This window comes from Danio rerio, chromosome 23, assembly GCF_049306965.1.
Source record: "Danio rerio strain Tuebingen ecotype United States chromosome 23, GRCz12tu, whole genome shotgun sequence".
In the NCBI taxonomy this organism is placed as follows: domain Eukaryota; kingdom Metazoa; phylum Chordata; class Actinopteri; order Cypriniformes; family Danionidae; genus Danio; species Danio rerio.
The window spans coordinates 36,308,599-36,321,392 of NC_133198.1; the positions used below are offsets into that span (position 1 = coordinate 36,308,599).

The window sequence follows — 12,794 nt, forward strand, 5'->3', positions numbered from 1 at the left end:
ATTTGACTAGATATTTTTCAAGACACTTCTATACAGCTTAAAGTAACATTTAAAGGCTTTACTATAGTCATTAGGTTAACTAGGCAGGTTAGGGTAATTAGGCAAGTTATTGTATAACAGTGGTTTGTTCTGTAGACCATCGAAAAAAATATGTAGCTTAAAGGGGCTATATAAATATAATAAATATAAAGCTTAGATTTTGACCTAAAAATTGTTATTAAAAAATTAAAAACTGCTTTTATTCTTGCCGAAATAAAACAAATAAGACTTTCTCCAGAAGAAAGAATAATATTAGTCATACAGTAAAATGTCCTTGCCCTGTTAAACATTATTTGGGAAATATTTGAAAAAGGAGGGCAAATCATTCTGATTTCAATTATATACAGTACATGTGTCAACATCTCAAAGAATGGTTTTAGGGTTTTGTGACCCTTTAAATGTGCTCAGGACCAAAGACAAGCAACCAAAGATGATTTGTGGGATAAATTAAACTTTAATCTCACTTTAATCCCCTTCAAACGTCAAAATATAACAAGTACTGTGCAAAGTTTTAAACTGCAGGTAGTAGAACTGTAATCAACAATGAATCTGAATACAGCTGGTTAAAAGCAAACAGTACAAAACTGCTTTACATACATGCTATGACCTATGAGTGAACTGTTGGTAAAACTCTATTAAAAAATTGATACAAACAATGTAACATATCTCAAAGACCTAGTGCAAAGTAATCTGTTTTGTTACTTTTTGGCTACAAAAAATAATGTTTTGTTCATTTTCTCACCTTTATCATGTTGTTCCAAACCCGTTGTCATATATAAACACTTTAAATTTAGATGGCATGATTTTTGTGGAAAACTACTCCTTCAACATCAGCAAATTTTCAGAAAACATAGGCCTAGTTGAGCATCAGACTTTCAACATAAAGGACTAAATGACTCTGAAAACATAAACACAAACTTGTTTTGTCTGGTAGAACATCCTGAAGAAAAGTTACACTTAAAATGACACAACAGATAATAAGCATTAAACAATATGGTCAATTCTGTGAACTATAATTTAGAGCTTACATACATTGTGATATATTGACAGCGGACCACCATTAAATTGCTCCACCACGCTTCCTAATGGCAAATAGAGGAACTGCACACAAATAATGTATCATGGGTACCTTTCGGAACAACATGCTAGTGATACTGCCGAATATTTCGTATGCCTATAAGCATAGTATCCAAAACAAAGCCTTAAAATGCTACATTGAGTAATAATGCACGTTGTATGTTTGCAAGTCATTTAACAATGTGATTAAATAATGAGTCAAAGATGTTAAAAAGGGATGCACTGCATTGTGGGACATAGTGTTGAGTGCAGCGTTGCATACATTCAAAAGAATGGGGTCAGTAGTTTTAAAAAACTATCAAAATGACAGTAAATCTTTAACACTTTTAATTCTTTTTTGATTCTATTGAACATCCTGACTGTTTCACAATACAGGCTCATCACATCGATGACAAAAAAATAATCAAATTAGCATATTACAATTGTTTTCTGAAGGACTGCATGATAATGAAAACTGGAGTAATGACTACTGAAAATTCAGCTTTGCCATCACAGGACTAAATTACATTTACAAAAACATATTCACATAGAAAACAGCTACTTTAAATTCTGTATTTTGGAACAGATAAACACAGTTTTAGTGTTCTTAAGTTGTTTTTTGTTTCTAAAACAATCAACCCCAAACCTCTGAATGTGATTGTACATACAGCAGAAATCCTTGTATGCAGTTCCAAACACACCCGTGGATAATCCTCAACTATTATTCATAAATAAATCTCAATATAAACATGTAAAAAGCGACAACATATGGCAAACAATGATGAACACTATGTCTGAATAATGGCAAACCAAATCAGTAAATTCAATTTTAAATCAAAGTCACTTGCTCCTTCACTGACTGAAGCCCATCCTTCAAGTCCTTCATCATACTCCTGTTCAGATAAAATGTGCAAATGTTGTACCTTTATAGTGAAAACAACTTGCTACTAGTGCATTTCCAGCAAAGCAGCAGGTTTGGGGTTTCAAACCTAAAAACTTTATAGACCATTTTGAGAGATTTAAACAAAAACAATGGTCCCAACGTATTTCCTGTTTTACACTTTTAATTTCTATAGATTCCGAGAATCCAAAAAGAGCTCCATATTAATAAATAATGTTAAGATAGCTGTTTTAACATTAAGTTATTACACAGTTAACCATAGTTATGAAATAGTTTGATAACAAGCAGGAAATGTTAATGGGTCAATGACATGACCACCTTGAAATGATCGATTATAATACCCTTAGAATGCATATTTTTAACGTGGACATTTTAAGTTAAGCGTGGATATTATCCCTCTGAAGCAGTGGACAGGCGAGAAAGCAAGTAGACCTCAGTGCTGACACTCAAACTATAGAGTACATCGATTTACAATACATGATTAAATAACAAGCAAAACAGCATTATTGAATTTTAGATGAAATAGAAAACGGTCAAAAATGAGCCAATAATAAAAATGTACAAAGGTCTCAAATTCAGAGATTGTTTTAAAGAGACATCAAACAATGCCAAGTATTTGTGGACAGTAGACAAGCAGCTTATGGTCCATGTATTTGTTCAGGCCAAACCATAGATAAATCACATATACTTAATTTTACACATTGTGCTCGTAGCACACAGATCTTGAGGTAAAATTCATAGACACACTGAAGTTTACTACGCTAAAATGACAAGTGATTGGAGGAATTAAGCTTTTTAAAGCTTCCAACCAATTGCTTTGCAAAATGATTCACTGTTTCAAAGTGTTTGCTTTGTGCCACCCATTAACTTTCACTATGGAAGGCGATGTTTCCCAGCAACCAACATTCTTCAAAAAATCTCTATTGTGTTCAACAAAAGAAGGAAACTCATGAAGGTTTAAAACCACATGAGGGAGAATAAACTATGAGGCAATTTTCATATTTGGGTGAAATATCCCTATTTGTGTCTGCATAATATTTGGTAATAGTACAACAAGAGACTAGTGACAAATATTATTACTTTTCTTTTTTACAAATGTCTCATTAAAACAGCTAAAAACTCATAAACTGATCTGAGATCAGGTAAAATCTATAAAACCTGTTCAGTAATTCGCCACATTTTGAAGGCAGCCATCACTAACAGCTACAAGACATCTAGTCTCAAACGGTGACATGATGATGGTGATGTGATATTGTTCAACATTATTTGAAAACTTTGAGAGTAGTTTGTAGTGAAAGATATAGGGGTGAGCAGCTTGATCCTAAAGTATCAATATTTTCGATACTGGCAATGTATCAAAATGATCGATTCTTAAATAGAAGTATCCTCCCTATTTTAAGTGATCACAGATTTAAATATCTAAATAATAGTAATCAAGACAGTGCTGCATGGTATATAAATATTTTCTTAAATAGAAACAGAAATGGGAACTACGCCGCATCTCCGCTAATGGGTCAGTATTTGCTCACAGCCTCACACTTTCAAAGCACAATACACACACTCAGCGTAAATTTAAAACTCGAGCACGGGGCTGCGGCCATTATGACTGAATGAAATAGAAGTATAATCTGGAGCTATTTTACTCCAGTTAATAATGACGAGGTTGCGTGTGATACTTGTCACAAAACCATACGCCACTGATCAAAGAAAAGCAGGCCTAAAAGGAGAGTGTTAACAGTCATTTGTTTCATTTAAAAAAAAGTTAAAGGGAAGAAGTGGCTTCTTTTTTTTTATTAAACAATGTTTGTGCAATGTTTTATTTATTTTTTGTTATATATGGTGTTATATAGCAAGTTTTTTATTAAATAATAACATTTTGTTATTTTAATACATGTAAAAAAAAGAATTATGTCTATTTTATTTAATAATGATACTGAAAGTGATTTTAAAAAACATTATAAAATCACTATAACATATTTATTTGAAGTATCAATATCGATATTGGGCATCACTGTGGCGCAGTGGGCAGCATGATCGCCTCACAGCAAGCTGGTTTAAGCCCCGGCTGGGTCAGTTAGCATTTCTGTGTGGGTTTTCCTCAGGGTGCTCCGGTTTCCCCGACAAGTCCAAAGACATGTAGTACAGGTGAATTGGGTAGGCTAAATTGTCCATAGTGTATGAGTATGTGTGTGTGTGTGTGTGACATATATTTTGTCAAAACAAACTTTTATATTGGATGCGATAAATCTTTGCCCAGCTATAATATTTTGTGAAAACATATTAGTGCAATTAGATTTTTCAGTTTAGTTCTCATTTACATGAAGACTATAAACAATTATTCATGTTTATATTGTTGTTTAGAGCATTTAGTATTTGCATATAAAAACCAAAAATGTGACATTTTTAGAAGTTTATGGTTTAACTGTATCTTGGTGGAATAACCCTGATTTTTAGTCACAACTACAGTCAGAACTGCTGCATTTCTCTGGATTTCTATATTTTATATTTGAAATTTGGAAGAAATGTGACTGACAGCGCGGTGGCTCAGTGGTTATCACTCTCACCTCACAGCAAGATGCTGGTTTAAGTCCCAGCTGAGTCAGTTGGCATTTCTGTGTGGAGTTTGCATGTGCTGGCGTGGGTTTCCTCCAGGTGTTCCGGTTTCCACCACAGTCCAAAGACATGCGGTACAGGTGAATTGGGTAAGCTAAATTATTCGTAGTGTATTTGTGTGAATGGGAATGTGTGGGTGTTTCCCAGTGATAGATTGCGGCTGGAAGGGCAACTGCTATGTAAAACATATGGATAAGTTGGCGGTTCATTCTGCTGTGGTGACCCCAGATTAATAAAAGTTCTAACCGAAAAGAAAGTGAATGAATAAATGTGTATTGACAATACTAGTCTTGAAATACTTGGTCTCGGATTAGAAAGAAAATAATTGGTATCGCCCATCCCAAGTGAAAGACAATGCCCTCATCTACCAGGATCTTATTACTTCTTACTCATTTCGTACATGTGTTTACAATGCAGTGTTTACTACAGTTGAAGCCAGAATTGTTAGCTCCCCTGAATTATTGGCCCACCTGTTTATTTTTTCCCTCAACTTCTGTTTAACAGAAAGATTTTTTCAACACATTTCTAAACATAATAGTTTTAATAATTAATTTCTAATAACTGATTTATTTTATCTTTGCCATGATGACAGTACAGAATATTTTACTGGATATTTTTCCAGACACTTCTATACAGCTTAAAGTGACATTTAAAGGCTTAACTAGGTAGGTTAGGATAATTAGGCAAGTTACTGTATAACGATGGTTTGTTCTGTAGACTATCGAAAAAATATATAGCTTAAAGGGGCTAATAATTTTGACCTTAAAATGGCTTTTAAAAAATTAAAAACTGCTTTTATTCTAGCTGACATAAAACACATAAGACTTTCTCCAGAACATAAAATATTATCAGACATACCGTAATAATGTTCTTGCTCTGTTAAACATCATTTGGGATATTTTTTAAAAAATGAAAAAAAATTGGGGGGGGGGAGGGGGGGGGCTAATAATTCTGACTTAAACTGTATATTATTTCCTACAAATACCAATGCTGTGTCTGAATTGATTGTATGGTCCAGCCGTCAACCAAAGTCGCTCCACTGCTCTGAGGGACTAATATCCACCCATCAAAAGCGACATTTACAGAGAACTGGTCCAACGAGACGCTGTTTCCAAAAAATACAGTTTTTGCACATTTTTCTTTTGTTGACAGTGAAGGAGAGCCTTCATTTCACATCTGACATTTTGGAAAGAAGTTGCCCTGAGTAAAGTAACAACATCCTGTGACCATATATTAGTGTATCCACTTACAATCAAACACTAACATACCTTCATCCAGCATCAGTAGAAAACCCCTTATCAACTCAAATTGACAAGAAAAGAGGCTGATGTTCACTGACTTCCTACTACAGGGCCTGAATCTGAGGGAAGGAGGGGATGAGATTTGAGTCTTTTCTGTGAAAGAAAGAGGCCGTTAAGACGGTATTTAAAAAAGGAAAACCATCCATCCATCCTTCCATCTTCTTCATGTTGGCAGGTGAAGCCACCGACTGGCAACTACAAATCCATTAGAGCTGAAGGAGCCAATCAAAAGTCACTGAGGATGCTGATGTCAGCAAACTCCTGGCGGTAGCGGTAGGAGTACAGGCCCAGCAGAAAAGCCCATTTCAGAGTCATGAAACTCCACACGGCTGACAGGTAGAAGCTCTTAGGGTCAGATAATGCTGGAAAACATACAGAACGTGTTACGCATTGCACATGATAACACACTTTAAAGGGATAATTCACCCAAAAAAAATTAATTTTACTCTATTTATTCACCCTCAAGGGGTTCCAAACCTTTATGGGTTTCTGTTGAACACAAAAGAAGATATTTTGATGTATGATGGAAACCTGTAACCATTGATTTTACATAAACAAATACTATGGAAGTCAATGATCATATTTCTAGCCCTCAAAATGATCTTCTTTGTGTTCAACAGATAAGGTCAAGTAAAGGGTAAGTAAATGATGATAGAATGTTCAGTTTTAAGTGAGCTATCCCTTTAAAAATGCCATTATAATTCACAGAAGTATATTTCCGTCAATGTCAAAGTACTCACACTGCTTTTCTATAACCGATAAAGTTATGAAAGTGGCGAAAGCAGCGACAGCTAAGAGGGAGAAGACCGAGCTGACAAACATGAAGAACTTGAGTCCCTTCAGCCATGTGCGCCAGTAGTCCTGAATGTACATGATGTGGGTGACCAAAGCCCAGAGCGCCAGGACTCCTGTAGATTTAAATATAGCATAAACACAGACTGTAAGTTTAATAAAGTAGCCATCTATCAACTGATTGAGGAAAAGAAAGTGTTTTTGCATGTTATGGTTTAATTTTCCATGACTTAATGTTATATTATTGGGTTCAGCATAAAAATTTGCCAGTAAAATAAAATCAAATAGTATGAACAAACATACTGTAGCTTTTTTTTTATAATTGGCATGGAATTATTGAAATACTCATTATTATACTTAATATTTATACACTATAGGTCAAGAGTTTGGGGTCAGTAGGATTTTTAAATGTTATAAAAAAAGCTTCTCCTGCTCACCAAGGCTGCATTTACTTCATCAAAAATACAGTACAAATTCTAAAATTGTGAAATGTTATTGCACTATAAAATAACTGCTCAAAAGTAGTTTATCATTTAATTTAATCATTTATTACAGTAATTTTAAAGATGAATTTTCAGCTTTATTACTCCAGTTTTCAAAGTCACATGATCTTTCAGAAATCACTCTAATATTAATTATATTATTATTATTAATGATAATAGTAATAAAAGCAGTAATGACCGGAATAATAATTTCATTTGGAACTACATACTTTAAGAAAGCAGTTATTTGAAATTTTTATAAATATTTAACAATTTAACATATTTTTTACATTTAATAAATGTTGCCTTGATGAACTGAATAATTTCATTAAAAACATGAAACATAAAAAAAATAAATAAATAAATAAAACTGGGCCCAGTAAGGACAGGTCAAAATACTTTTGTTTTTCACACAAACATATCTGTTACACTGAATGAAAATGAACATTACCATTAAATTCAGACATTTTGTTTTCTTAAATGTTATTTGAAACATCAAAGTAGACACTTTAATATTTATGTAATATCACTTGTAAATTTATTCACGTTGTCCTTGACCTATGTATGCTTATTTCTTCCTCTAAGTCAATCTAAAATAATCATATATCGGCATATTTACAAAAACTACATACACACACACAGGGTTTTTTATATATATATCATTAAAGACCAACTATGCATTGCAGACTGTGTCTTATACACAAAGTGACAGCTGCAGATTTTTATTAAGTTCAGCATAACAATTTTTTACTAAAATAAAATCAAAAGGCATACACAAACATAGCTTATTTGATTAGTTGACATGAAACTATTTAAATACTTAATTATTATACTTCATATATATATATATATATATATATATATATATATATATATATATATATATATATATATATATAGATATATACATTTGATACACGCACACAACAAACATATACAGTAGGTGAAACTATTGTGCAATAAAACTAGGATTATGTCCTGATTACATGATTACACTGAGCAAAAATGGTTACTAATATACACAATTTATAGAAGACACTTACTGAAAAGTCAAATTGTTAAACAGAAACTAATTAAAGGATTACGTGATTTAATGATCACAGTGAAGCCACAAAATATTTTTCATATAGTATCCTTTACAACACCACTAGGACTTTTATTCTATTCTATTCTATTCTCTCTCTCTCTCTCTCTCTCTCTCTCTCTCTCTCTCTCTTTCTCTCTCTCTCTCTCTCTCTCTATATATATATATATATATATATATATATATATATATATATATATGAAGAATTCAGACGTAAAAACCTCTAACTCCAATCAGAAAATGTATTCTAAATAACATTAATCTTAGGTCTCCATGTTTTGATTCAGTAATTTCACTTTTATGGCAAAAAATTGGTTATTTTTAGCAATTTTAACATGAAATAACTGAACATAAACATAAGAGGCAGAGAAAATGCTCAATGTAGAAGAAAATTCTAGATGGCACTTGGAGGCTTTTGCATCTGAACTCTTCATATAAATGTCAGAATAAGTTACATTTTTTACACAAACATATATTGTACATTGAATGAAAATGAACATTACCAATAAAAATTGGGACATTTTGTTTTCTTAAAAGTCATTCGAAAAATCAAAGTAGACACTTTAATATTTAAGTAAATTTAAGTAATATGACTTGTAAATTTGTAAATGCGGACGCCCTGTCCTAGACCCATGCAAACATGTTTATTTATTCCTCTCTATCGATCTAAAATGATCATATTCTTATATATAAGTAACCTTAACATATTTTTATATATGCTATAAAGACTAACCTTAAACTGCAGACTGTGTGGCTTAATGTTTGTATACAAAGTGACACCCGCAGATCCTGCCGACCGCAATATCACACAAACCATACAACAACAACAAAGTATAAATAAATCATGTCAGCTAAAGAAACAGGATGTGAAATCTTTATATTTAACAGCAGATGTGTAAAGTCAGTGACTGTGTGGCCTTGAGTTTATTTCCAGACCTGATAATCCGCCCATCGCCGCCGTCCAGGGCTGTTTATAAACCACATTCCACACGATAAACGCCGAAAACCCCACCAGCATCCCGAACGTGGAATATCCAACACTGATGTAGATCCTGTTTGGACCCATTGATAATGTATAAAGTACCGAAGTAAAGACCGCTGTGAAAAAGGAGAAGGATTACACCATCGATGAGGGATTATGTAATGCAGACCCGCTATTTCGTAAACACGACTGCACGACCCGGAAGAGCTCTGCCGTATCACCATAGCAATAGTCAACAACCTTGTAAAAGCAGATGTTCGCACGATCACATCATCCACATTTTATTATATGTAATTACCTACTTTCTTGGAGATGCAGCAGTAGGTTAATCTGCCATTCGCGAGTCTATGGTGCAGAGAAATCTCCTTAGATCTTTTTGGATAATTGTGCATTCAGAAGTTAATGTCCAATACTCCAAATACGTCCTTATACAGAGCTCACATTGTTGTTTCAGATGAAATATAACACGGAACACGTACTTACATATGTTCCAATAGGGTAGATATTAATTAATAGTCATTCAAACAACTTTACCTAAGGCTCTTTACGTGACGGTTGTTCTCTCGCGTCCGCCATGTTTGTAGTTTGTTTACACTTTTTACTCAAGTTTGTAGTTCTAATCGAATTCACGTCAAGTATTTATACACTTCTTATAAATACTATTTGGGAAGGATAGTATGCGAATTGGGACGCAGCAATATACACATATTATATTATATTATATTATATTATATTATATTATATTATATTATATTATATTATATTATATTATATTATATTAATTATATTATATTATATTATTATATAATACTATATTGTTTTATATTATATTAATTATATTATATTATATTATATTATATTATATTATATTATATTATATTATATTATATTATATTATATTATGTGTTGAACCATATATATTTATGCAGGTTACGCATATTTCCAGCTTTGGAAATTACAAGAGGTTGCTTCAAAGTTATTATTTGTTCTCTGGATTTGCAATAAATCAGGTATTTGTGTTGAACAAAATGCTGAATTTTTGATAAACTGCTGATATAATGTCTTTAAAATCTGAAATATTATTATTATCACCAAAAAATAAATACATAAAAAACTTGAGTGTGTGTGCATGCATGCAAGTCTGAAAACGTAATTATTTCAGAACCAAATAGCTTTGAAGTGCTTCCTTGATTTTTTTCAGCGTTATCACACACACACACACACACACACACACACACACACACACGCACACACACACACACAAAATGGAGGATGATCAAAACAAACATAAAATATTCATGCGTAATATGTAAGATACTTTTTTGCTACTATATATTTAAGACTGCAAACCACAAAAAAAATTATCTTTTTGCACTTTATCAAATAAAATAATCCATGAACTCATCTTTCAAGAAATGACTCCTAATTACTATAGTTTTATAATTAATTGCTTAGTCTTTACTGTTTGTCCAATCATCTGTGCAGTCTTGTTCATTTTTTGTTGTTGTTGCAACATTTAATAAAACAATTCACAGCAGAACAAAGACTCGGGTGTCACAGTGGGTAGCACGATTACCTCACAGCAAGAATTTAGCTGGTTCGAGCCCCGGCTGGGTCTGTTGGCATTTCTGTGTGGAGTTTGCATGTTTTCCCAGTGTTCATGTGGGTTTCCTCCGGATGCTCCGGATAAATTTGTGGTTCATTCTACTGTGGAGACCCCTGATTAATAAAGGGACTAAGCCGAAAAGAAAATGAATAGATGAATGAATTACAGCGACTAAATATAGGTTATCAAAAATGAAATATATTAAAAAGTATAAGAAAAAAATTACAGTTTTTTCCAATTGTTTACACACATTTTCTGAAAGCAGGTCTCATATTGTCAGAACTCTACACACAAATCACAAAACACACACACATTGGGCAAAACTCTTCAATTCTTCTGCAAAATGAAACTCTACGCTCAAAACAATGTGATTTCTTCGCAAAATGGTCTTTTGTTTTCAAATGACACACACAAGCCATCACATCAATAGACATTCATAAGATCAGTTAAACACTGATGTGCTGAATGTAAAACACTCTGACCACTTCTTCTTCACTCATCATTATGACTTTCTGTAAGCCTTTTTTTCAGTGTTACACTTTACTACAGACAGCAGGCCTACAGAAGTGCATTGTAAAATATTATGCAAAACAAACAATTACCAAATATATTTTACTGTATTTTCCCCACAAATACAGTGTACACAGTGTTCATCCCAACCAACACAAAGTTGCAGAAATCGTGGTCTACATATGCCATCAACAGAAGTATTTACTGTATACAGTCACAGTATAAATTTTTTTTTTTATAAAAAAACAGCTATACTGCATCCTCTTTTCTGTTTTGGTCTGGCCAAGCAGTGGGGGAAATGTCACTTTGCATGGCGAATCCCATAGATATATACACTAGATATCGCATAGGGAACCTGAGCATGCATCAATAGCGCCGCCACATTGGTACAGTGCTCCCAGGACAAATGTCATTCAACCGCACTAGTCAAGTCAGTGTTATTACGTGAAGATGCGGGACTTTAGCGCTGTCTACCGGTGTAGAAACGAGCAAACAAAGAAATCAAAGCACAAAGGCAGAACATTTCATGGGTCATATTAAGTTTTTTTCTGTTTTTGTATGTTCTGAACTTTTGTGCTAATCAGGTAACGTTATTGATGATAACAGTCACTTACTGCATTCACCATAAGACAAAGAAGCTCCAACTCGCACTCCAACTAAACACTCGGCTTATGCTAGTTTTGTTGAATAAAATCAGCAAACAATGCAAAAGAAATATGACAACGAGATGCTGCGCTGCCAGAAACTTGTATTATTGTCGGCTAACGTTAGTGAAAGAGTCGTTCGGGGGATTCATTCACAAACGAATCGCTCCCTCCGTCAGTATGAGAAGTGAAAGCAGGAGAGGAGCTGTGTTTCAGGACATGATTAGATCAAATTTAACAGAGAGGGTGAATAGTACATTTCTGTACACACAAACACAAGCTTTTTGTCAGGAATGCCGGTGCGGTCACTGATCCATCAATGTAGAAAAGTGATGTAAAATTATAATTTTCGTAATTAGAAAAAAAAATTACATACTAACATCCAGGAAAACTCCCGATCATAGATATATGTGTATATGTGTATATCTCTGGCTTTGGATGGCCACAGTCCTCCACTGTACTTTGGTCCCGCATTCATTTCAAAGGAGCGCTACCCTGTAGCAAGATGGCGGCGCTATTGACGCATTCCGTCCAATAGACAACAATAGGCCAGGCGACATCTAGTGTATATATCTATGGGCGAATCCAGCCACGAAAAGCATCAACTGCTATAGCTTGGAGAAGGGGTATACGTGTGTGTGGATTTCGGTCATACACTTTACATCTCCAGGCAGAAAAAAAAAAATCCTCGATAGGTTTGAGGAATATGGAGAATATGGAGGGGGAGATAAACAACTAAAAAACATGGGTGGGCAGTAAACTAGTTGTGAACCAGATGAGCCCT

General features: G+C 33.7%; 1 protein-coding gene across 4 annotated transcripts; it reads right to left on the reverse strand.

The window, feature by feature from the left end:
- Positions 1–470: 470 nt before the first annotated feature.
- Positions 471–9,443, reverse strand: slc48a1a (solute carrier family 48 member 1a). Of its 4 annotated transcripts, none has more exons than XR_012398290.1 (4): positions 9,205–9,443; positions 6,651–6,818; positions 2,757–6,272; positions 1,429–2,447 (listed from the first exon to the last, which is right to left on the reverse strand). XR_012398290.1 is itself a non-coding variant. In XM_073938272.1 (3 exons), the coding sequence occupies exons 2-3, from the start codon at positions 6,781–6,783 to the stop codon at positions 6,136–6,138; spliced, it is 270 nt and encodes an 89-aa protein (XP_073794373.1). In that variant the 5' UTR covers positions 6,784–6,818; positions 9,002–9,443; the 3' UTR covers positions 471–6,135. The 4 variants fall into 4 exon arrangements, 2 of the variants coding, with proteins under 2 accessions (XP_073794373.1, NP_001002424.1); XR_012398291.1 differs by having other exon boundaries at positions 9,002–9,443; XM_073938272.1 differs by having other exon boundaries at positions 471–6,272; positions 9,002–9,443.
- Between the last annotated feature and the right edge of the window lie 3,351 nt (positions 9,444–12,794).

What these genes read in the sequence shown, in the direction of transcription:
- slc48a1a (NM_001002424.2), bottom strand. Translation starts at nt 9,334, where the DNA reads ATGGGTCCAAACAGGATCTACATCAGTGTTGGATATTCCACGTTCGGG. An exon ending in GGCGATGGGCGGATTATCAG is followed by an intron (nt 6,819 to 9,204) that starts GTCTGGAAATAA and finishes TTAAATCTACAG; the next exon opens with GAGTCCTGGCGCTCTGGGCT. An exon ending in ATCGGTTATAGAAAAGCAGT is followed by an intron (nt 6,273 to 6,650) that starts GTGAGTACTTTG and finishes TATGTTTTCCAG; the next exon opens with CATTATCTGACCCTAAGAGC.